This window comes from Microtus oregoni, unplaced genomic scaffold (genome assembly GCF_018167655.1).
Source record: "Microtus oregoni isolate MIOR12 unplaced genomic scaffold, Mior012 000055F_ref0000237, whole genome shotgun sequence".
Lineage (NCBI taxonomy): Eukaryota > Metazoa > Chordata > Mammalia > Rodentia > Cricetidae > Microtus > Microtus oregoni.
Genome location: NW_024543831.1, coordinates 12194500 through 12219440, shown reverse-complemented (window position 1 = coordinate 12219440; position 24941 = coordinate 12194500). Strand labels below are relative to the sequence as shown.

Sequence of the window (24941 nt, the reverse complement as noted above, 5' to 3'; positions counted from 1 at the left end):
TTTGGGGGAGAAACACCCACACCCCCTATAGATAGATAACTCCAAACCCCCAAAGGAGTTGCAAAGCCAAGCCTACCTCTCCAGGTCCTGTATTTCTACTCCTGTGGCAACTTAGCTGCACTCAACCAAAGCTTGGCCCTCAGCTACCAGTCCCTCAACTACATCAGCCTGGGAGTGTCCCAGGCTGCACAAGGAGGTGGTATTTGTGTCATAGGCGCTATCACAAATACTGGGTGAACCTCTTTCCTCCCAGTGACCCCACGACACATAGCAGGGACTTGAGAGACAGTGACGAAGGAAGACCATCTATCTAATAAGGGACCCACTGTGGACGGATGTGTCTGAGCAAGAAGGCCTGGAGGTGGGGGTTGGGATCTGCATCCAGGTCAGGGGTTGTTGCAAAGCCCTAAGGGTCAAGCCATACCCCTGGCCTCTTATGGGTTATGACCATGATCTAACTTCCTGGGTGATTCCAAGGTGTAGTCCCACTGTCCTGATTCTTCATACTCATCGCCTGGGCATCTACAGAGTTATGGAAGCTGCACCGTCCTCACACCCACTGAACATGGTGCTGCATTCCAATAAGAACCCCGAAATACAGACGAGAGCTCTTCTTACAGGTGACAGGTATTATGGAGGATGAACAGGGTTTGGTGAAGGAAGCTTGGGAGCAGGACAGAGATCACAGTGGCAGAAAACAGGGCCACAACCAGCTCAGCATGAAGTCCAGTAGGCTTGCCTGTGGCTCCATTTCGAACAAGAGAGGCCTGGATAGGGCTATACAACTCTACAGGGGCGAAGATCCAAGGGCTTCTGGGCAGAGCTCGCCAATGGGAGTGGGGCCTGTAGCGCTGAACCTGCAGGTCCCTGGCTAGCCTCACGTTTAGCGTCCTGAACAGCTAACTGTGAAATGATAATGACTCAGACATTGCAAGGACAGTGTGTGTTCGTGGCAAAAGAAGGAAGTATTTCCTGTTTCTAAAGATCCCTGCGCCATTAACTAAAGCGGGCACCAGGATAGACTGAGAAAAATTGCTTTCTGGTAGCCTCAGCGCATCAAAGCACGGGGTGGTGTCATTCCTGGAGTTGCCACTGGACGGCAGGCGTGCCCCAATTTTCCAACAAGTGCTATAAAAGTCAGGGGCAGTTCTGGGGCAGGCTTGGACTGCCCAAATAATACCAACAGATGGACCTGCTGGCAGGTGGTATCCCAGAGAAGTTCCGGCACCCCCTCCTGAGGCTTCAGAGGAGTCCGGGAGTGGGGTGCAGATGAGGGCCTGTGCGGCTTCTGCTTTATATTCTTAGTTGTTTGGGTAACAATTAGAGAATAAATTCTAGAATATGAAAATGAACTTTGGCGAATCTCCCAAAGCTCTTTTATGGTAGGTAAGACCATAAGAGTGGCCTGGGAGACAGGCAGGCAGGCAGTGTTCCTAAGCTTGGCACCGAAACAGCCCCCATCTTAAAGGTGAAGTAGGCCACGTGGTGTGGACCAGTCAGGGCTCAGCTTGCTCCACCCCGCAATCCACTGCATGCTTAGGCAGTAGAAGGGGAATGCCGGATGCTGGATGGCGGCAGAGGAAACTGTATACCTTCTCCTGGTGGAACGGTGGAGATGGCGGAGACTGCCGTCTTAAAAGGTGCTCTGCAGCAGGGCGGTGGGGACAACAAAGGTCAGAGACCCCTGGGGTGACCTTGTTAGCTGCGCCTGTAGCTTGTCATCCGTCAAGTGCCCAAAGAAATGAGAGGAGGTCAGAATGGGTTTAGAAGCCAATTGGTCGCAGCAGCTGACATGAAGCAGCAGGTGGTCCTAGTCCATCCCTGTCCTGAAGGAGTTCTACACAAGTGGCTTGGCAGCTAGCTTCCTTGAAGCAGAACTCTCCAAAACCTGACGTAAACAATCATCACGTGACCCCAAATAGGCACAAAACCACAGCCCTGCGCAGGTTTCAAGAGGCGCAGAGACTCCTTGACTCTCATAGAGGATCATCAAAGGAGACCTGGGCGGTCTGCTCCCCCTGCCTAGCTTCTTAAACTGAGAACTGGAACCTCACGTAGGGGTCATTGTGCTTGTTAGGATTTTTGTCAACCCAACACAAGCTGGGGTCATCTAGGAAGAGGGAACCTTAACTGAGAAAATGCTTTGATCAGACTGGCCTGTAGGCAAGTTAGGAAGGGCATATTCTAGATTAATATGAATTACGAATGAATGAATATGATTAATAAATTGCAGCCCACTATGGGCGATGGCACCCTTGGACAGGTGGTTCTGGGATGCATTTAGAAAAGCAAACTGAGCGAGCTGAGCAGAGCAAGCCAGTAGGCAGCACCTCTCCAGGGTTCTGTTCCCTGAGTTCCTGTTTCAGTTTGTCTCCATTATGGGCCCTAACCTATAAGATGAAATAAACCCTATTCACTCCCAAGTTGCTTTTGGCCATGGTGTTTATAAGAGCAATAGAAAACAGACTGGGACAGTCATGGGACTAAGGGCTCGCTTCTACCCAGAGACCCCTCAATTCTGAGAACTGACCACAAATCTAAGGACTTCCTCTGAGCTAGTCTTTGCAACTAGGGCTACTAAATAAGATCAACTCCCTAACCCTGGGGGAATAAGCTAGAACAACTTCCCCTCTAGGTTGACAGGAGTTTGGTAAATTCTAGGTTGGCCATATTCCTCTTTCTTCTCTTTGGCCAAATTCTGGATCCTGGATGTCACCCCGAATGACTGGGACTCTCCTGTTAGAAACCATAACGTCAGGCTCTCTTTCTGTGCCCAAGCACAAAACGTCCTCCTTCCAGGCTGAGATCAGGTGCCCAGTCCCACCCCTAACCACCAGAGACACTCTGCTGCCGTCTAGTGGTCCCCAGAGGCTATACACCATGTATGTTGTGACTAAGTGGGGGTGGGTGAATATTTTACTATGTATCAGTGAATTGATTGCTTGATCAATTAAAAATGAGGGGTTCCTGGACTACAAGAAAATGAAATTACCTATAATTAATACAATGTGTATCCTAGCTAAAGCTCTATGTGATAGTTGGAAGAGAACCCTTGTGGAAGCCTGAAGGGTGGCATTTTACTGCAGACAAATCCCACTGGCATGGAGAAAGGAAGGTGGTGAGTCTCAATCCTTCTCGTTCCTTCCCTCTCTCCCACCTTCCGATACCCCACGAATCGTGACATGGAACCCCCAGGCTTCACGCTGGCATGGACAGGGCTAGGGCGGACGAGCCCCTTATCCCTAAGCACATCTAACTTCTTACTAACTAAAGTTGGCGGGCTCTGAGGCAAATCTGATTTCTTTCTTTCAGGCTGACTTTGTGGAGAGGATTCTTGGAGATGTGGGGCTACCGCTTGGCTTTGACCTGTGGGCGAGGAAAGCCTGGTGCTGTTCCCCTTCCCTGTCTTTGCTCTTCATCATCTCCGTGGAGATCTGTTTACCCCACTCTCCAGGGAAACTGGGCTTTCCCATGCCAGCTTATTGTAGCCCCACCCATTCACCTGCTCACTTGGCCATTCAAGTCATTCATTCATTCTGCCAGCCTGTCCTCTATCCCAGTCTCAAATGGTCTGGTCCCTGCTAGAGAGAACTTCCTGGCCCAGGGTCAGGGTTAGATGTGGAAAATGTAGGGCCCAGATGTTGTCCAAGGCCGTGTGTACCTAGCTGCAAGTTGTGACGCCGTGGGACTGGGTGACCGTGTTGCTTACAACTAGTATGCCTGTGAATTAACTGCTTTCCTAATCATTGACAACACGGACGGAGCGGGCTGTGGGAGCATGGGGGTGGGGACAGGAGATTTCTGGAGAATGCGTCCTCAAGGTATTCTGCAAAGAGGCTATTTTGGGCTGTGGCTTAATAGCCCTATCCCTCCCTTCTCTTTGCCCCCAGCTATTGCTTGCTGTCATATCTGAAATTATTTCAATCCTTATTTAGAGGTGTTTGCTATATTGGGTCTGTCTTCTTTTTCTAACCTGACATCTCAGAAAATATCCTAAAATGTGCCCCATTATGGTGTCTTCCTCTGACTGCCTAATTCCGGCAGAAATACGTTGTTGGTCTCATCTCCCTTTAAGCCTGTTTGAGACCCGTGATTCTTCCAAGCTTCACCTGTCTGGGAGTCCTGTTATGATTGGGAAATTAGTTCTCCCTTTAAAAGTGTGTGTGTGTGTGTGTGTGTGTGTGAGAGAGAGAGAGAGAGAGAGACAGAGAGAGAGAGAGAGACAGAGAGACTGAGCATATACGAAGGTCAGAGGCCAGCTTGGCACAGCCAGTTCTCCCTTTCCATCCTGTGGATTCTGGGGATCAGACTCAGGCTGTCAGGTTCTGCAGGGAGCAGCACCTTCAGCAGCTGAGCCATCTTGCCAGCCTGAAACCAGCTCTCTTGAGGCTGTGGTGTACTGTGAATGAGTCTCCCACATCTGCATAGCAATTTACCATTCAAAAGACAGGTCCAGTCAGCCTATGAGCTTTCTCTGCCCTGTGACTCAATTCTAGCCCACAAGACATTAGGAAAGAACTGCTGAAGGCTTCTGGGAAGGTTCTGTGTTGTTCTCAAGCTCTCGCTTGCTAGATGGGAATGAGAATGCCTGACTACCACAGGCAGACCTCGACCAACTATGAGGCCACTTTTGGCATCAGGATGAAGTCAGTACTGTTGGCAGCAGTGATAAGGGGAATCTGGACCTTGCTGACACTAAGTTCGTTGGACCAACCTCAGAGGTGCCTTAGCTCTGGATTTCACCTGACAAAGGCCAATGAGTTTGAGGAGGATTTTCTGGTATGTACAGTCCAAAGCAACTAGCGGACAGGTGGTAGCCAGTCCTTGGAGGAAGAATGGGAAGTGGAAAATTAAGGCAATGAAGATGTGCAGGACTCGGGAAGAGAGTGTAAGGTATGAGGGAGGCAAATCAACCTAGTCTCACCGCATTTTGTTGTCACAGGATTTTGCAGTCGGGGCTGACACCTCTGCTCCCCTTTTCCCCCTCCCCAGACTGTCTATTCACCTCTGTGGAATCACATGGAGGTTTTGTGCTATCAGTGCTGAAGGAGGGAGACATGGTTGAGGGATGAGTAGACACAGGGAGGGAAAGGAAGATGATCCAGTGGGCGTGATGTGCCAGGGCAGCTCCTGGGTTTGCCTTGGGGACCTGGATGCAGGGGGTGAAGACGAGATCAAGCAGAACTGGAGCAGAGGGTGGGAGAAGAACACGATCCAGAGCTGGGAATCAAGGGAGAAGGGAATGTTCTGTTCTTACCCTGATGGAGCCCACCCTGCATGAGGGCCAGCTTCCCAGGTGCCCTTGGAATGGGCACTAGCATTCCCACAGTGGACACCTGTGGCAGCAATGACCTCAGGGGCACCAGAATGAGAATGTGAGTGAATCAGGGACAAGAAGACTTGATCATTCCATTGACATCCATCAGAACTCAATGGCATTTGGGGATCCCTAGGAAGATGTTCAGAAAGAACTTAGGAGTTTGAAAGGGAGACTTGGACCAGACACATGGCTTTGCTCATTACTAGTTGAAAGCTTACAGAGATGGGTAAAATTATCCAGTGTGTAGAAAAAGGGGGGGGGGGAGAGAGAGAGAACATGCCCATAGTTAAAGAACAAGCAGATGGCAATTGTTACTTGTCTGACAAAGACTTAGAAGGCACAGTGCAGAAGATCTGTTTGTGGCAGCAGGCACAGGGATACCCTGTCAAGGGGAAACAGTGGTAGAAAGCAATCAAGGCTTTGGGTCGCAAAGGGGATGTGGATGCCTGCCTTACTTATTTTTGTCACTGAGAGCAAGTATTTGTCAGAAGGCGGCTTTAAGAAAAAAGGGATTATTTTGGTTGACCAGTCAGAGGACTATATATAATACATCATGGTGACAAAGCATGGCAGTGGGTGGGGGTGGGGGATGTCTGGTCACATTGTATCTGCCATCAGTAGGCTGAGTGAGGAATGCCGGTATTCAAGCTGCCTTCCTTCATTCCGACTCTTACTCTAGGACTCAGGTCTATGGGGGGCCGTGTCACTTACATCAAGGGTAGGTCTTACCTCTTCTGTTAAACTTCTCTGGGAACATCCTCAGAGATGCTCCCAGAGATGTGTTTCCTAGGTGATCTTACATCCAGTCAAATTGGTAATCAAGATTAGGCATCACACTCTCGAGAACCATGGAGTGGTATGGAAGAGGCTGTGACCAGACTGAAGTAGACTGATGAGGGCAACAGCTGTCACTGAAGCTTGCTAGAAGTTTGATTCCAAAGAGGAAGGGAAGGGTGATGGGGACCAACAGGAGCAGGGGGTGTAGAGGGGAGGTTAGGAGAGAGGAGGGCTGAACACTGAGGAAATGGGGAGGCTGTACTGAAGGAGTGAGGTTTCTGAGAAGGAGGACGTTGATAGAATCTGAGCTCCGAAGATGAGTCCAGGCCTGGAAAGGAAGACAGAATCTGGGGGTGCAGGGTGTTCCACCCAGGGCTGCTGTACCTTCATGGGGCTGTGGGAGAGAATGCCATCTGTTGAGGGCAGAAAAGGGCTGAAGAAAACAGAAGTGATGAGAAACAGTCAAAGAGGATTGCCAATCACAACCGAGAGTCAGGTAGAGGCTCAGTGAAGGCCTCGAGTCTAAGGCAGTGTACGCCTATACAGAAGCTGGCTTTTCCTCTCTGAGTCTCTAGCTGCCTGGCAATAGAGCTGACTACCATAAGCAACAGACAGTTTGGACCGTGGCAGGCAAGCAACTTCGGACAAAGGCTAGGTGATGGTTGATCCCGACTGTCTTCATGATTGGATGAGAGATATTTAGAATATTCTTTAGACGAGTACATCTCTGGGTGTGTCTAGGAGGGGCACACCTCTGGGTGTGTCTAGGAGGAGCACACCTCTGGGTGTGCCTATGACGGTGTCTAGGTATTCCTGGGGTATTTGTTACAGTAACAAAACTTGAAACTCTTCTTAGCAAGTCCAGGCTGGCTCCTCCCCTGCACCTGTGGCTCAGGCTGAGTTAGGACATTGGCTCATTTTACCTCACTGTACTCTTGTGCACACACAAACAGGATCACACTTCAAAACTGCCAGACCACATTATGCCTCACACCCTTAGGATGGCTACCACCCAAAAATGGTGCATTGGCAAGTATTGGTGCAGATGTGAGCAATGGACCGTTGATACAACATTGGTGGGAGTGCAGAACGGCACAGCTGCTGTGAGCATGGGAATTCTGCCTGTAATCTTCAGAGGACTCATAGAGGGTGGTTCAGAAAGCACACTGTGGGTATGTATACACTGTAGAGGCCCGAAGGCAGGGTCTCAGAGATGTCTGTTTACGGCAGCATGATCCACTATCGGGAAAAGGCGGACATCACCCAAGCGTCCATGAGAAGATGAGCAGAACATATAGAATGTATAATAATGAAATATTATTGGGGTTAAAAGAAAGGACATTCTGGGCCATGTTATACCATGGGTGATTCTGAGGACAGTATTCTTTTTGAAATAAATCATTTGTAAAAACGTCAATAGTGTATGTTTTCACTCACACACAAGATCCCTGGGACGGGGTAGACTGGTGGCTGCCAAAGGCTGGAGGGAGAGTTGCTCAGTGTGTTTAGAGTCACCACTGGAAGCGCTCTGGGGACAGATGGCAGTGAGAGCGTGATGGCGCTGCTCCCTCTGTGACTCTGTGACCTGACCACTCTTCAGACTCCAGTGTCAGGCTTTGAGAATTCGCAAGCATTCACCCTCTCAGCTCTCCCGCCCTCACAGTCCCAGAGTACGGGAAACTGTAAGACAGCCACTCTGACCACACTCCGGGGACACGCAGGTAGGGCAGATGAGTCACTGGGCTGCTTTGACTCAGAACCCCTAAGGTCCCTTGGCTTCCAACAGAAAAGATCCACTCCTATGTATCGTGCTTCCCTCAGCAGGAAGAGGTCTTAAAACACAAGTGACCCTGAGCACTGCAAACTCAGACTTTACACCCGGATTGCATAGCTACAGGAACAGCCAGGTTGAAAATAGTGGGAAAGGCATGGGGAGTGAAGCCAGAGCCAGAGCCAAGCTCCCTCCTTCGCAGCTCGCTCTTCCTTGGTCCTTTCCCGCTGACTTCCGTTCCCTGCCGGGCTCTCCCTCCTAGGACGCACTTTGGCTGCCGTAGGGGTCCCACTGAGGGCTCTCGGAAGGTCCCTGTAGCTTCTGATTTGCATGACAAGGGCAGCCTGGTGGGGGAAACCACAGCGGGAGGATCAAATCAAATCAAATGCCTCTGCCTTGCGGGGAAGAGACCTGGCACACAGTCAACTCAGAAACTAACTGAATGACTGAGCCAGGCCGCTGACAGCCTGGGGAGGGGGCAAAGGTATCAGGATAGGCCCGGAAATGAGGCACACCCACTCACTATGCAGTAACAATTGTGGATTCTAAACCAGAGTTCTTAAAGGTTTTCCTCTCTCTTTCCATGCCATTTAACTGTGAACTTGAACTGGGCCTGATCAAGACCAGGCCAAGGAAGAAAGGCCAGGGCAGAAGAGCCAGCTCGGTCCTGCATTTCCGGAGGTTGCACTACCGCATTTGACCGCCAGAGAGCAATAACGCGGTGATTCTCTGGGGGCTCAGGGAAAGACCCGCAGGGTGGAGGCCTGGAATCACAGAACAGAACTTCGGAGAGGGCAGTAACAGAGAGTAGTGAGCTCAGCTTTGTGTTCCCGTTGAGCGCCGCCTGGCGCAGCCGCATAGGCTACATGTACACTGGCCCTGATTCTGGGCCAGGAGCTCAGCTCAGGCTTTAAGCCACAGGGGACCAGGGAAAACAGCCTCTTTAGTCTGATTTTGGTGGCTCAGGTCAATACTGCCACTGCCAGGCATGCCTCAGAAATGTCCGCCCATCCTTCCTTGTTTTCTTCCTCCCCTGCTTCCTTCCTTCATGTGTGCCGTGCATGGCATATGCATGTGCCTGTGTGCACACGTGTGGAGGCCAGAGCAGGGTCTCAGGCCCCTTCTGGGGGTCTCTGTCTTTTTGCCTTAAGACAGGTTCTATCATTAGTCAGAAGCTCACCATTTTGGCTGAGCTGTCTGGTTAGTGAGCTCTCAGCATGCATCTGCCTTTCTCTGCCCCCTGAGGTTACAGGCACAGGCAGCCACGCAGGGCTGGTTGCTGGGGGTTCAGGTTCACACCCTCATGCTCGCAGAACAGGCTCTCTTTCCCACTAAGGCATCTCCCCGATCCCTTTGGAGAGTTTTCTTTTCTTTTTTTTTTTTTGTTTCCTTTTCTTTATTGTTAATATTTATTTATCCAAATTTCAAACAGTGTTAAAATTCATTGGTCTCTTGATAGAGGAATCTTGGTTTCCTTATTTGTTACTTCTCTTGCCTATAGCTTTATAGGTATATAAAGAGTCCAGAAACCTGGAGAATCATTGTCTAGTATTGTTTATTATTTATGCTGCTTCTACAGGTTGATCCTAGGTTGGAGAGTTTTCTATTGATTTTCCCGTCATTTTCTTCCAGGGTCCTGCTAGCTGTGTTTACAATACTTGGAAAAATTATATTTTCAGAGAAAGCCACTGGGGTGCCATCAGTGCCGAAGCAGGTGTACAGCTTCCCAGTTGTTTGGCAATTTATCTTAGGAAGGGGGTGCCCCTTCAGGAACCAAACACAGGGAGTCTAAGCTCTGCAAATTTAGCTTAGCTGTGGTTTTTCCTTGGCTTCTCAAATACACGGCAACCCTTCCCTTTTGTGTTTAGAGCAGGCAGCGTGTTCTAAAATGGTTCCAGGCACCTGGGAGCTCTGCCCAGAACCAGCTCTCCAGTGCTGGCCAGCATTTACAATTCAGTGCCTAAAAGCCACGGGGAGAAAGCTAAGGGGAGAGTTAAGTCTAAGCTGCTGTATGACCTGAAGATGTATCTCTGCCCTTCCATGGCTGTCAGCATTGCCACCCCTACCCCTGACAAACAGGAGGTCCCATTCTTAGCTCCCTTCCCCCATCCAGCTGGAACATCCCACCATTCCTTGGAAGAGTATATCTGTAAGAGCCATCAGGCTAATAAGAAGTTAACCGGAAACAATCCCACTGATCTGATTGACATGAAATATAGGAGTTCAAGTAAGAGCAACCCTGCGGGCTCCCACTGGACGGGGAGGGAGGTAGGAGAGCCACTGAGTGCAAAGCCAAGGGCAGTCCCAGTTCATCCCAGGTGGGCTCCGTGACCTTGGGCACATTCCTAACCCCTGTGAGGAACACAGCGTGAGTGAGAAAGAATATTAAGGATCCTTTCTGTCTGAAGACAAATCTTATTATTACCTAAGTTCTAAGCAAGCATCACACAGACAAAAGAGGCTGTCTAGCAGCAACGGGCATTTTCTGTACCCAACGTCTTTCTCCCAGGGAATCGTGTCTGAGCTGAAAAGGAGCCTGGGTGACCTAAAGTCAACTTCTGGCCTCTTCTGCTCAGCATTTCTGGCCTCTTCTGCGGCCTCTTAGGAGGTACCCATGGAAACACGGGAGTTAGGCAAGAGGCTCTCAGCCATGCGGGAACCTACCCTTCTCTTTGGTACTCTTCATCCAGATTCGACAGGAGCTGTGAGCCCCCTGTGGAAAGGTCTAGAGCCGCCAGGGGCAGGTCCCGATAGGCCAAGTTCACCAGCTGCACGGGAGCAATGCTCTTGGTTTCTTCATCTACTTGTTGGGAGATGATTTCAACTTCAGAAATCCCTCCTTCGATGGCAGGCCTGGGTGGAGGGGAGCAACGGAAGGGTTAGCCCCTGAGAACAATATAGCCTCTTCCCTGTGTCAAGGGGGAGGGGGTAAAGGCACAGGAAGCTATTCTGTTGTACCAGAGGGCAAGGGAAGCACAAATTTGCTATTCTTCCCCGCTGACCAGCCAGGGCCTGGTCCAAGGGCCTGGTCAGTCACCTTTCCCCACCAGCTAGGGGGAATGGAAGGACCTGAACATGTGAGGTTTTTTTTTGGGGGGGGGAGCTCTTTATGAAGCATGGGGGATAAGGACCCTCTAGTTAACCAGGGAAGAAAAGCTGCAGCTCTTAGTAGCCTGCATCACTGTACTTTCTGTTGCAGTATATGCTGAGAACCGTTGCATGGGGTTCTTTGCAATGGTTCCATTGTCACAGTACCAAAAGGCACTCTTACTCCCGACTGGATTCAGACTCTAGGTAGCCAGGAGCTTCTTGGAGACATAGGGGGCCTTGGGTGGCGAAGAGGAGAGCCAAGGACAGCTAAGACGCTGCTCCTTTCCTATTCAAGGGGTCTCACCAGATCTCCGTTCTCAAGATTGCGGAGTGGGAAACCGGGGTCATCTGAGCAAACTGAGGGGTCTGGGTTAGTCTGGGTCTTAGGCAGACTTATCTTGGGCACTGAAACCAATCCACATCTTCACTGGCACACAGTACCCACCAGCCAGGAGCAGGGACATCTCCCAACCCACCAGGAGTTTTGTCAATTTGGGGAGGCATTTTTCAATACCACTTGGTCTCTGAGTAGGAATGGAGGCACAGACATCCTGCAAGATGGTTAACAGCTGTGTTTTGTGCCAAACATCTCCTGATGAGAGATGCAGGATTGGAGACACTGACTGTCCTTTCCTGGGCATCTCTGGTCCCTTCTCCACATCTTTGGCCCTGTCTGATCCTGTAGAATCTGAGAGGCTGAGTCTTGTGTCTCTGGCCAAACAACAAAGTTAGCAAGGGAAAGTAGTGCACACAAAATAGTAAAACCTTCATATTTGGGGGACACAGAGGGTTTGTGCATGGGGAATGCAAGGCCAATGACACTCCTGAGCCAACCGGTCTGCTGTAGATTGTTCTTGCGGCACTTTCCCCTGGCCTCAGTTTCTCTAACTGGAAAAGACTTCCAGAGGGCCCCTGTGGTCTGCTGTGGGTCTGAGAAGCATGGCATGAGAGCAGCTTCTAAGTGACAAGCCCCACTGGTTTGTCCCACTTGCTCTCCATGAGAAAACTCTAAAATTGAAGTGCTTCTAACGGTCTGAAACCCAACAAGCAATACACAGCAGCAGTTGTCCGGGTGCTCAGAGCTGAATCTGCCTGCTTCCTTTGCTTGGGCTATTCGAGGGTTACAGGCAGAGTACCTGGACCACCCACACTCACTGGGTAATTCCCGATGCCCAGATTGGCTTTCATAGCCCCCCTCCCCTGGATTTTCCTCCCTGCAGAGCACAGATAATAGTACTCATCACAGTGTGACATTTACAAAATGACTCAAGAGCTTCAGACAGCACAGTCATCGGATGTGCAGCTCCGTGTTTCTCAACAATTGATCTGAAAGTGTGGGTGTTTCTGGGGGAATCCCAGTTACCCCAGATGTTTCCTAAAAAGTACATGCTGGGTTAGTTTGTTCTCTTAGGGCCTATTCAAGGAAGCAAGATTTTGGAATTGGACACACAGAGCTTTCTCGTCAGTGGGATCAGAGGAGGCTGGAGTCCTGTTTCTGAAGCTAACGGGTGTGACTCTGACATGTGACAGGTGTGGCGCACACTAGTCTGCCTTTTCACACACCTGCCCTCCACTCCACTTTTCACAGTGGTTGTGGTGGTCCAGCTCCATCTCTGGCTGCATCTCAGCAGAGACACAAAGCTTCCATTGGCGAAAATGAAACTCTCATAGCTCATACCTAGTTACTGAACCCACACGTCGGCCTTGCATAGAAAGAAAACTATGCTGGATAAAGTGCATTAATGGCTTAGCCCTCCTTGAAGGGGTAAACGCCACCCTTATTGCCCCCCTTTGTCATGTGGCATTACAGCTTCTCCCATCAAAAGGAAGTATGCATATGCATGCACGTGTGCGTGTGTGTGTGTGTGTGTGTGTGTGTGTGTGCACACGTGTGCGTGCGTGCGTGTGCCTTACATTTCCCAAACCCTTGATTGTGTGTTCAGCCATGTGACTTGTTTTGGTCAATGGGATGATAGTAGACGTGTTACCAGCAGAAGAACAAGAGGTACTTGTGACTTTCTGTCTGGCTTCTACTCCAGCGAAACTACCCGTAGAGAGCCATCAGTCTAGACTACTGGGTGGAGACACATTGACTAGAGTCTATTCTCACCTAGATCAATGGGCAGCTCTGCGACAAAGCCCACAGTGAAGGGCAGACCCAGGCAAGATCAGCAGATCCATCTAGCTGATCACCCCGCTATGTGGCCTTGCGTTGTGCCACGCTGAGGGCTGTCACAGTGCACTGCGTGGCATCATGCTCCTGCTGATGATGCCGAGGAGCCAGGCTCACAGCTAAAGGGGCTGGGACAGCAGAATGCAGTAGAAAGAGTGTTATTTTTACCTTGGTATTGTTTACCAGCGAGTTGCCAGACACAAAATAAATTGTCACCTGACGACTTACCACACTGACACCTGGTTCATCCATATGGCATCTTGGGTTTCAGGAACTGCAAGCAATTCTCCTCTAAGAGACCTCTGCCTGGTGTCCTTTATGTCACTTTAGCCTGCTTTTAGAAACCCTCTTAGCATCTCCAACTTTCCTGCAATGCTCATTTTATTATCATCTTCGCATTGCCTAGTCTTATTCTGAGCTTTGCCGGGAGTAGCAGAACTTCATCCCACGAGAGGCTCACAGCCGTGTTCTAGATCCAGAGAGCAGGCTCTGAGGGTACTTACTGTGGACTGGTCATGTTGAAAGATGAAACCAGAGCCATGGGTTTTCTTGATGTCTAGTGGGGCTCAGCTGTCCTTAAGCCTGATCTTGGCATTTCCCAGTGGGGCTTTTTTAAGATTCATGAAAACAAAGTGCCCTGAAATGACAAATGGGCATTTATTACCATCAGATCCCAAAATGAATTCCTCCTAATCTCATCTAAAAATGGAGGGCTTAGCGCTGTCTCCCATACAGCACCTTTCTGGAGGGCACTGCTGAATGGATCTTTTCAGTAATGCCACAGAGTGGTAATGACAGGTGCCATGCCTCTTCCTCTCCAACCCTCCAGGTGTCCCCATTTACCCACGTTATTCCCGCTAAGCTGCTGTACCCCCAAATCTCACCGTGAATTGTGATTCTGTCCCTCTTTCCTTCTCAATTGAGTCATCAATGAGAGAGCCAGAGGACAGACAGCAGCAAAGAGGAGCTAGCCCACGACCAGTCTGTTGAGGGCCATAGCCTCACCTGCACCTACCCGCTCTGTTCTCTACACACAAGGGTGACACCGGAACGACCTAAAGGACGTTGCACAGAAGACACTTGGAACTGTGGCAAACTATGTAAGCAATGGCTTCTACTTCTGTGTTCAGAGACTTTTATGAATTAAGATGGTGTAAGCTGTTGAACCTCATCACATCCCCAAAGCTATCTGGAGACCTATATAGAAAGCATTCCTCCCCAGATGCGATTTAGGTAAATAGTGTAAGCTTTTTTATCAGCCAATGTGACAGTCCCACAGGTGGCTCCCCTGTAGCTGGAACGATCCTGAAGAGAGGGCGCCGGCAGACAGACCCTGTTCTAGATGTTTTCAGACAAGCCACTATGGAGGGGGTTCAGAGGGGAAATCTTTTTGGCAGTCTGCACCATGCACAGACTGCCGTTCCTACGAGAATTCCTCACAGCATAAAAACCTCCTTCTCCTGACCTGAAACTCGGCTCAGAGAGGAGGCTCAGCTGGAGAGACAAAGGGAGAGAGCCACACAGAACGAAAATGACTCTCAGGATGGGAAACACCAGGAACAGATGGCCAAGGAGGAGCTCAGCCTCGTGATGCGGGAGGAACCCTGGGAGGCGCTGGACTTAGCATAAAAGAAAAGAAACGAGAGCTCTTGAAGACTGCGTGGGGCTCCAGCCAGCAATCACCTGACACCAGAAGTTAGTAGGGGGCAAAATGACTGGGACAAAGGGTGCGCCACAATTGGGAGGGTGAGTTTGGAAGATGTCTTGTGGACACACCTCACTACAGTAAATGGTTTACCTGGTCTAGGTAGACCTCAGCAAAGAAGTCTAAACATTAAACAGAAGACTGTCCCTAACAATATTTGGGATTATATATTAATTATACAGTAGACATTATAAAACTCACTACCCCACCATGCAAATTTAATCAAATTTCAATTTTTCCTTCTCTTTGCGAACACTCTTATGATGTCTTTCTGGTATTGAGAAGATTCTCTGACTTTCACTGCTCATGGAGCCAGAGTGGACGTACCTACAGCTGGGAGCTTGGTGAGCAATCATTCTTTCCCAGGTGGGGTCTTGGCAAGCTGCCATTCCTAAATGAGCACCTGAAGTGCTAGATAGGGTAAGAGCTCTGCGGAGGATACCGCAGGCAGCCCCCTTTGTTCACACTCCTCCCAGTCTGAAAACTCTACATACCTAACCAAGGAAGAGTAAACACTGATGACTCTATAGTTAGAAATAATAAACATGAGCTACTAGAACAATATAGCATGGTAAATATGAAACAGATAAAAGGGAAGGAAGTAAAATGGTAAGAATTTTAATTTCACTTTTAGGAAGGAAAATTTCAAATATTTCCAGCATTGTAGAGAACTGTCGTAATGCATCTCTAGGTCCTCACCACCCAACCTCAAAACTTAACAACAGTCTTGTTTTTTCTGTATACCTGTCCATTCCTGGCCCCTCATGATTATTTTGAAATATATCATAATAATCCTGGATATCATCTTATTGATCTGAGGGTATTTCCACATGTAGTGCTAAGGAACAAAAGGCTTCTTTGTTTATTTTTATAGAAATACTTTTACTCCTAGAGAATTTCATACAGCGTATCTTCTTGATCATTGTCTTAGTTACTTTGGTTTTGCTACGATAAGACACAATGACAAAGGCAACTTATAGATTAAGAGTTTATTGGAGCCTTACAGTTGCAGAGGGTTCCAGTCCGTGAGCATCATGGTGGGGAGAACAGTAGTAGGTAGGTAGGACTAGTTCTGGAGCTGTAACTGAGAGCTTTCATTTGATACACAAGTATCAGACAGACAGACAGACAGACACACACACACACACACACAGAGAGAGAGAGAGAGAGAGAGAGAGAGAGAGAGAGAGAGAGAGAGAAGAGGAGAGGAGAGGAGAGGAGAGGAGAGGAGAGGAGAGAGAGAAACTAGGAATGGTGTGAGCTTTTGAAACCTCAAAGCCTGCCCCGAGGGACACACCTCCTCTAACAAGGCTTATACTCCTAGTACTTCCTAAACAGTTCCACCTACTGGGGACCAAGTATTCCAACATATTAACCTATGTGGGGGGCACTCTCATTAGAACTACCACAGTTATATTTCTCTGCCTCTCTCCCCTTCACTTCTCTTAGTGTCCTATCTATCTATCTATCTATCTATCTTCTATCTATCTATCTATCTATCTATCTATCTATCTATTATCTTTTGAAGAGACCCTCATAGCAACTCTCTTAGTTATCTAGTTCTTACAATCTTTCCACTTCCTCTTCAATAATGTTCCCTGAGTCTTACGTGTAGGGTTGTATTGTATGTCTATCAACTCCACAATTAGTTGTTCTATAACAATCTCTGCAAAAAAAAAAAAATCTTCTTTGATGACAGGTGAGAACTACTCTATCTCTGGATATAAGGGTAAGTATTTAGATTGCAGTTAGAGATAACACTGGCTTAGGAAACTAGAAATAGCAGGTTTCTTCCAGGTTATATGGCTTCACCAGTCACAGGTAGCTTACTAAATTTATAGTCCCAGGCATGAGTTCCCGCTTGTTGATCAGGCCTTAAATCCAATTAGGTGACTCTTGGTCATCTCCAGGTTATAAGTGTCACTACTTCGCCTCTCAGAATATCCTGCCACCCTGGTTATTGTCGGGGTCCCTTGGTGTTACAGCTGCCTAGGACTATTGATTGCTGTTCTCTGTTGGCAGCTTGCTTGCCTCCTTCTGAAACTATAAGAGCTAGTCCTCAGTGAGGAGGCTTCAAGGTCAGAACCAGATCGATTCCTCTAAACCCAGTGTCCAAAATGTGTGGCGTCTTCAGTTACAGGGTCTTACTGTCTTTTTCTGGCAGACACTGCAGGAACAGGAATAGACTACATTGTCTTGGGAGTCTCTTGGACTCCCCTGAGCAACAACTCACTTTTCCCATACCTGCCAATGGAGTGCTTGTTAAATAGTCTTTGGGTTATTTTTTTGGGAAGTACTGTCACCCCAATTGGTGTAGCCTCTGTGTGTGTGTGTGTGTGTGTGTGTGTGTGTGTGTGTGTGTGTGTGATTTTAAGTATTCATAAAGTAATATGCTTCCTTATGGCTTTTCAAACATTTTTAACATTATTTATCCCTCCTCCTCCCTTCCTAGGTAAGTCTACCCCGCCCCCACTTTTCAGTTCAGCCATTAATAGCTAAGGCTCACAACCAAAAAGGTACACCATAAAAAGTCTCATCAATCCCAAGTCAATATTTTCTTAATAACATCAAACATTTCCTTGCCTGTCTTGTGGTTTTTTTTTTAAAAGGTTTATTTTTTCAACAAGGAGCTGTGCTGATTTTATCAACTTGATACAAGCTGTGGTCATCTGGGAAAAGGGGACCTTAATTGAGAAAATGCCTTATTGGTCTATCAGCAAGTCTGTAGGGCATTTCCTTGATTGACGATTGATGTGGGAGGGCCCAGCATACTGTGGGAGATGCTACTATGGGCAGGTGAACCTGGGTTATATAGGAAAGCAGGCTGAAGGAACTACTGAAAACCATATTCTCCACGGTCTCTGCTGTAGCCCGGCCTTGCGTTCCTGCCCTGGCCTCCCTTGCTGATAAATTGTTACGCGTGAGGTGAGTCAACTCTTTCCTTCCCAAGTTGCCCTCAGTCATGGTCTTTATCACAGCAAGAGAATGAGAACTAGAACAGAAGCCAGCTCAGGCCCACGCGTCGTCACGTGTCTCATCACGTGTCTCATCATGTGTCTCATCACGTGTCTCATCACGTGTCACATCACATGTCTCACGTCATCTACAGGGTCCTCTGCAACCTTCCTTAGCTTGTGCACAGTATTGGTAAAAACTGGACATTTGTTCCATAATCTTGGGTTGTGCTGATTGTATCTCTTCAGTAGATACAGTTAATAAATATGTCCCTCTGTTTCATATATTTCCTGTAAATTTTAATTACTCTATAGACTAGTTAGATTCAAGTTCTTTTTTTTATAAGACTTATAGGTAGTCTCATAACTTCTAATAGGAGACAATTATTGTCCCTCCTTTTATGATATTAACATCCATTGGTGATTTATTAGATCCATTCATTCATCCTTAGGTTTACAAAATAGTGAGTTTAATTTTAATATTATTTATCAACCAACTTCTATGAATACAAGCCTTCCCCCATCAATGGCTTGATTAGACCAAGACAGAGTTCTTATATAGGGAAAAAAGGCACATTTTGTTCTTTACCAGTTTTCAGAACAATAGCTTCGTCTCTCATCATCTTCTTGAATGATTGTTGAGGTGCCTGCTGTGTTTAGTAGCCTCATGGGGTCATTCGCTCATGCTGCCGGGGCTGGGTGGGAAGCAGAACCCTGGCAGGTGAGAGCACTTTCCTGAGGAGAAGATGGAGATGCCGCCTCTTACTACCCCAGCAAAGGTGAGGTCAGGAGGAGGGCGGAGTCATAGGAGATGGACAGTAACAAGCCCCTGCGGCGGGAACGTCTGGTCCTTGGCAAGGAGCACATTTCAAAACGCAAAAAGCCTTAAGATAATGGGGGCACGCAGCCTGGCTGTTGTTTAAAAATAATATTTTCCAAACAAAACCACCTTCCAAGCACAAGCCTAGCAGGAAGCAGGTGCAGTCTGGCACTTTATAAACGAACATCTGAAGTGCAAACCTGCGCCTCATAAACCCGCTGAAAGCAGAAGACAAAACCTGTTTTGGACTCACTGTGTCTGGCTCGAGTGGGTGGAGGCTGCTTTTTAGGCTTCCGTGAAGTTCTAGGCTCTTCCACCTGTTGACTGTGTGTTATTTACTGATATCATGTGTGATGGTTGTGGCAACTCTGCTGCCCTTGAGATTTAAAAGGGCTTTTAGGACCAACTAGTTTCTTACCTACCGAATGAAAAAGAGCCGTAATTTAGCTCACCTGTCCTCAGAGGGCCCTAGGTTCATTCTTCATCCTTACATCGAGTGACATACCTATTTCATTGGTTCCTTTGTCTAGTTTACCTCTGACCCACTGGGAAATATAAATTCATAGGCCACTCTGTGAAATGCCAGTCTGAACTCGCGGGTGAAAGACGAGAAGCTTGTTAAGATTCCTCTGTGTCTCTCCCTCTAGATCAGTGCTTCTCAAAACTTCTCCAGCACCAGATTCACCTGGGAACTTGAGGTCTCAGATTGCTGATGACGTCTCTGATTTAGCACAGTGGCAGGGGCAGGGGGTCTGAAAACCTACATTTCTAACCCATTCCTGTCGAAAACAGGTCTTCTCACACACAGACTACACCCTGATCTGAACAGGGAAGACCAATCAAGGTAAAGCGTGTACTTCTCTCTCTCTTTGGCAGGTGAAGCTGACAAGCTCCCTGGGTGGAATTAGCAGAACCTGCTCTGGCCAGGATGGAGAAACAGGGACGATGCCAGGAATGCTGCTTGCAAGCGGGAGGAGCAGTGAGAGCTGTCTGTGTCTTTCCTGTGGGAGGATGGCTTGGCAATACTACACAGACCTAGGCTCTGGTAAGACTCTATAGATTTAGGATGTGAAACAGAAGGTTTGAGATGGGTACTCTTGAGGGTGAGGCAGAGACTCACTTGAGCCTCGGTGCTCAAGGCGAGCTTTGGGCAATGTAGTGAGATGAGACTCCATCTTAAATCCCAAAGCAAAACTTCATGAAATGAGTGTCATGGCCAAGCTAATTATTGTCTCTGTCCCATCAAATAATTATCTGTATTATACTCTTTGCTATTATTTTTTATGATAATGAAAACACTTGTGATCTTAGTACATTTCAAGTAAACAGCACATTGTCATTATTGGTCATCGTGGTACATAGTAGGTCTTTGGTATTCATTTCTCTTACAACTAAAGGTTTTTACTGTTTGGCCAGCATCTCCCCTTTCCTCTCGTCTCTCGGTTCCTGGTAACCAGTATCCAGGTGTTGGTTGCTATGAACTCAATTTTTGATTTTGATTCTGCATGTAGGTGAAGTTATGTAGTGTTGTATTTCTATATCTGGTTTATATCACTCCACACAATGTTTCCATGATTCCTTCACCATGTTGGAATGGCAGATTTCTTTCTTTTTAAGGTTAAGTAATATTGCTGTATTGTGAGAAAGACATTTTCTTTATCAATTCATCTGTCAGTAGAGTCTACTATAATTTGGATCTTTTTTAGATTTATTTATTTTATGTATATAAATGAAAGCATATATGTATGTATGAATGTATGTATGTATGTGTACCACATATTTGCCTGCCTGGTGTTTGTGAAAGTCAGGAAAGGGTGGTAAATCCCTTGGAACTAGAGTTATGGATGGTCGTGAACCACACTGTGTATATTGGGAATGGTACCCTGAGCCCTCTACAAGGGCAACACATGTTCTTAAACACGGAGCCAGCTCTCCAGGTTCTGTAGTTTGGATCTGAAGTGACCTCTGAAGGACCGTGTGTTAAGCGCTGGATCACCAAGAGAATGCTACTGCCTGTCACACAACCTTTAAGAGGATAGAGTCATTAGGCTCCCAGCGAGAAGACCCTCCAAGGGGATTGTGGGTCTTGGTCCCCCTTTCTTCCCTTTAACTTACTGGCCATGAAGTGAGCAGTTTTACCAGCTGGCACCTCTACCAGAGGCCTAATGCCAATGGGTCTGCATGATCAGGAGCTGACACCCCTAAGATAAGGTTTATCCAGAATAAACCTTTTCTCTTGATAGTTGATTAGCTCCGGTGTTTTTATAGTCAAGGAAAACTGACTAAGCCAAGACTTAGACTGGCTCTGTTTCTACAGTCATGGTGAACAACGATGCGTGAACACGAGACTGGGGATCTCACGCTGAGATACTGATTTGATTTCTTTGGGATCTATATCCAAAAATAGGATCACTTAACTATTCAGTACCTTTACTTTCTGTGGAACATTTACACTGTTTTCCAAATCGGTTGTACTCACGTACACCTACAGTGTTCAGGGGTGCCCTCTTCTACATGACTTGTGACCTTTGATGAAGTCATGTTAACGGCTGTGTGGAGATGTCTCATGGCTTTGGGTATTTTAGTGATGGCTAGCTTCACTGAACACCTTTTACATACGTATGCCCTCTATGCCTCATCTTTGGAGCAATGTCTACTTAATACCTATGTCCATTTCTTATTATTTACTTTTATTAACATTTTTATTTTAGTGTATGAATATTTTGTCTACATGTGTGTCTGTGTACCACATGAATGCCTGGTGCATGGTCAAAAGAAGGCATTGGATCCCCTGGAACTAGGTTACGGATGGCTGTGAGCCTCCATGTCACTTCTGGGAACTGAACCCAGGTCCTCTGGAAGAGCCACAAGTACTCTTAACTGCAGAACCATCCCTCCAGCACCCTTCTTTGCATAACTTAATGGCTGCAAGGGATTAGACTTAGTCCTCACTCTTGCGAGTCAAACATACTATCCAGCTCCCCAATCCCGCATGCGTGTTTGGTGTCTAGGCTTTCCATTCTGAACCATGAATTTCTGTGTCTGTATTTATGTTAGTACCATACTATACCATACTGCATTATTTGATTGCTATAGATTTGAAACATAATAATCAGAAAAAGGATGCCTCCAACCTTTTCTCATTAATATTTCTTTGGCTATTTGAAATCATTTTGTGGTTCCAAAAGAATTTTAGATTTTTTTCTTATTCTATGAAAAATGACAATGGAATTTTTTGATGATTATACAGAATTTATATACATGATTTGAATAATATGGGCATTTTAAATAGGATCTCTTTGAATCCATGACCACGGGATATTTTTTCCATTTATGTGTGTCTTCTACAATTCCTTCGTCAATATTTTACTAGTTTTCAGTGTAATGAGAACCAGGCTCTTGCCATCCACGCGTTCCTTTACCCTGTGTATAATGTGATCCTCAAGCTTGCTGCCCTGTGGTTGCAGAAAGGCTGGTTCAGCCCAAGCCTGCACATTCTCATACTAGCTCCAAATGCAAAGAATTAAATTTGTTTCTACACAAAGAGGAGCCTTGGAAGGCACATATTTCTAAACTTGCCAGCTAACATCTCCTGGTGTCTTCTTAGAGTTGGTCCCTTGGCTACAAAGAAGACTAGAAAACCAGGCAGATGGGGGGTTAGGAGTTCTACGGGAGCCTAGACTAGTCATGATTCATCCATTTGGGGTGAGCATAGCGTTCCCATAAACATCATTTCAGTTCTCTTAGCAAGAGAGAAGCAGGAAGGGCTGTTGCCTAGGTAATGAGGTTGTGCCACACCTGGGCTTTCAAACAGGCTTGACCAATTGGTGAATGACTGGTAAAATTTATGAGGCCATGCTGTAAAAACAAATCAAGACAAACCTCTTTTATTTGGAGATATAGAATTGCATGCATGGAAGATGCAGTTTTGATATCAAAATCCTACTGCAGAATCTGGTTGTAGGGAGAATTCATTACACTCCAATACCTTTGGTAGACATGACGCTCACACCCCCAGGAGAAGGCAGATAAACTGCTGCTGTACAACAAAGATCCACAACAGCTTGGAATGGAGCATGACAAAGGTTTATTTATTTGAGGATAAACTCACAGAAAGAGGAGTGAGCTGGATTCGGTTCCAGTTCTCAGCGCATGCAGAAGACTGCGGATCCCTACACTTTCTGTGAGTTTATTTCCAAATAAATAAACCTTTGTTATACTCTGAGATTCTGGGCTATTGTGGGACTCTTTTGTACGCCAACACCACCCCCGCCCCCCTGTCCTTCTTACCACTGGATGAGGAGGTTTTATGTACAGCAGTGTAAGGTCACCCTATTGTCGCCTTGACCTGTGAATTCCTTGCTCCATTAACAAGGACCTAAAATGAAGAAAATCAGTCATGCGCCCAGGCATTCTCCTCCACCCTCAGTCTACTGCAAAATTTTTAGCTGCAGATTTGCTCAGCAAATGGCCAGACACATCGTGGCTTCCCTTTGGGGTACATGGAATCTTCTGTGGACCCCTTTACTGTTTGCTTACTAACACAGTGCGTTCTGTCTGTCACTACTGATCTCATAAAGTGCGGGTCACACAAAACCAAATCAAATCATCTAAACGAGGCATGTGTTTAGAGACGAAATTTGAGAGAACCATTATCATCACTCCTTCCTTCTCCTCAGTTTTCATTCCCCTCCCAGTTTTCAGTTTCCCTAAATTCCCAAAGTCAAGAGTACTGTGTGAGCCTTGAATAGAGGATACCCTGGATTTTGCTCTTGGACAGTTTAAGCAGAAAAGAACACCACCAGCAACTCCTAGAAGCTCCAAGAGAAGTAGTTTTCTTTCCAGAATTCTGCAGGGATACTAGGGAACTCGAATCGCTCTGACTGGGGAATTACCAAGGATGAGCAGGGTTGTAAATGATTCCCTGTCACCTCTAGCCCTCTCCAACCCCTGACTAAGCAGCTCTTAAGTACAAACACCCACTATGCATATCGCTGAATCAACCTTTCGCTTTACACGGTGGTCAGTGAAGCTCAGATACAAAACTTAAATACAGACTAATTTTGGTGGGTTTTTCTTTAACAAAATAAAATAAATCCTTCCATTTATTTTTAAATCACCACACATCCTTTCCAGAGATTAGGTAATGATTTACGTTTCTATTTCTTTATTCATAAATGTACATGCATATACATATAATGTTATATAAATTAACTATCACAATTTTATGTTTTAGTGGTATCTGCTGTTTCTCTATTGGCCTACCTTACTGTCTTGCCTTGATATACATATGTATGTATGTAAGTAGCTACCAATGTCAACAAATTCTGTACCATTCTTTTTCTTTGTGTTCAAAAAACTACATAGGAATATTTTACTGTTTACTTCAAAAAACATAATTCACACATATTTGCTTTTGCTTGGAGAAACTCCCTCTCCCAAGTCAAGCAGGAAGAATCTAACTTATTATCTTTTTATGAATGACTGCATCATATTCCATGTGAATGCCCACCAATTAGTTAAAAACTTCCCTGCTCAGACTTGTTTTATTTTTGGACTTTTGTGGGGAGTCACTGTGAAAAATGCTTGGATATATTTTATTATGTGCTGATATTTTTGCTAGGTGGATGAATTCCCAGGAGTGGTATTTCAGGGATAAAGAGTTATATATTTAAAACTTTAAAAGTTAAACAAAATTGCTTTCTAAAAGGCTGTAATTATTCCCACCCCACAGCAAAGTAAGAAAGTTCTCCTTGGAAGGGAGACCCCTTAACCAACCCTGAGCTGTCAAGGACAGCTGTCGGCTCCGTGAGTCCAAAGATTTGTTTGATGATGCACCTTCCCCATGGAGCAATGCAGCTATAATAGGTCATGGAGAGGGACCAATGGTGTAAAACTAGAGTAGCCACAGGTGTCCTTGCAACAAAAGAATACATGGTTGGCTGAGGAAGCACCCCATCAACTAACTCTATGGATTGCTTCAGCAACAGCCAGGCTGTCGAGGATCCTATTTTCTCCCACCCTTCAAACTAAACCAAACCCACAGCCAATCAATCCACAGGCTTCTGCTACTGCCCTCCCCTCCCAGAACTGGAGGATCTTCAAACTACCAGGGTGGGTAGAAATACAGCAGATGTAATTCAATAGATTTCAGACCAATCAAGAAGAGAATTTTAGGAAGAGCTAATCTCTTTCCATAAGTAGAACACCAATATGTTAAGTCACCACTCAAAATATTGCTAGAAACTCCTTGGAAGTGACATCTGAGCTTCCTGGATTCCCCCCCCCCCCCATTGTAGGGTTTGTTCACTGTGCTCCCAGAGAAGCCAGT

General features: G+C 46.7%; 1 protein-coding gene across 4 annotated transcripts in view; it reads right to left on the bottom strand.

Moving 5' to 3' along the window:
- Nucleotides 1-24941, bottom strand: part of Tmem266 (transmembrane protein 266) — a 106673-nt gene that overhangs the window by 40856 nt on the left and 40876 nt on the right. For all 4 annotated transcript variants that reach the window (XM_041638602.1, XM_041638600.1, XM_041638603.1 and 1 more), the window contains exons 2-3: nucleotides 13635-13768; nucleotides 10533-10721 (exon numbers count right to left, since the gene is read on the bottom strand). In XM_041638602.1, coding sequence (XP_041494536.1) covers nucleotides 10533-10721; nucleotides 13635-13672 — 227 coding nt within the window. In that variant the 5' untranslated portion in view covers nucleotides 13673-13768. The remainder of the gene's footprint in view (nucleotides 1-10532; nucleotides 10722-13634; nucleotides 13769-24941) is intronic.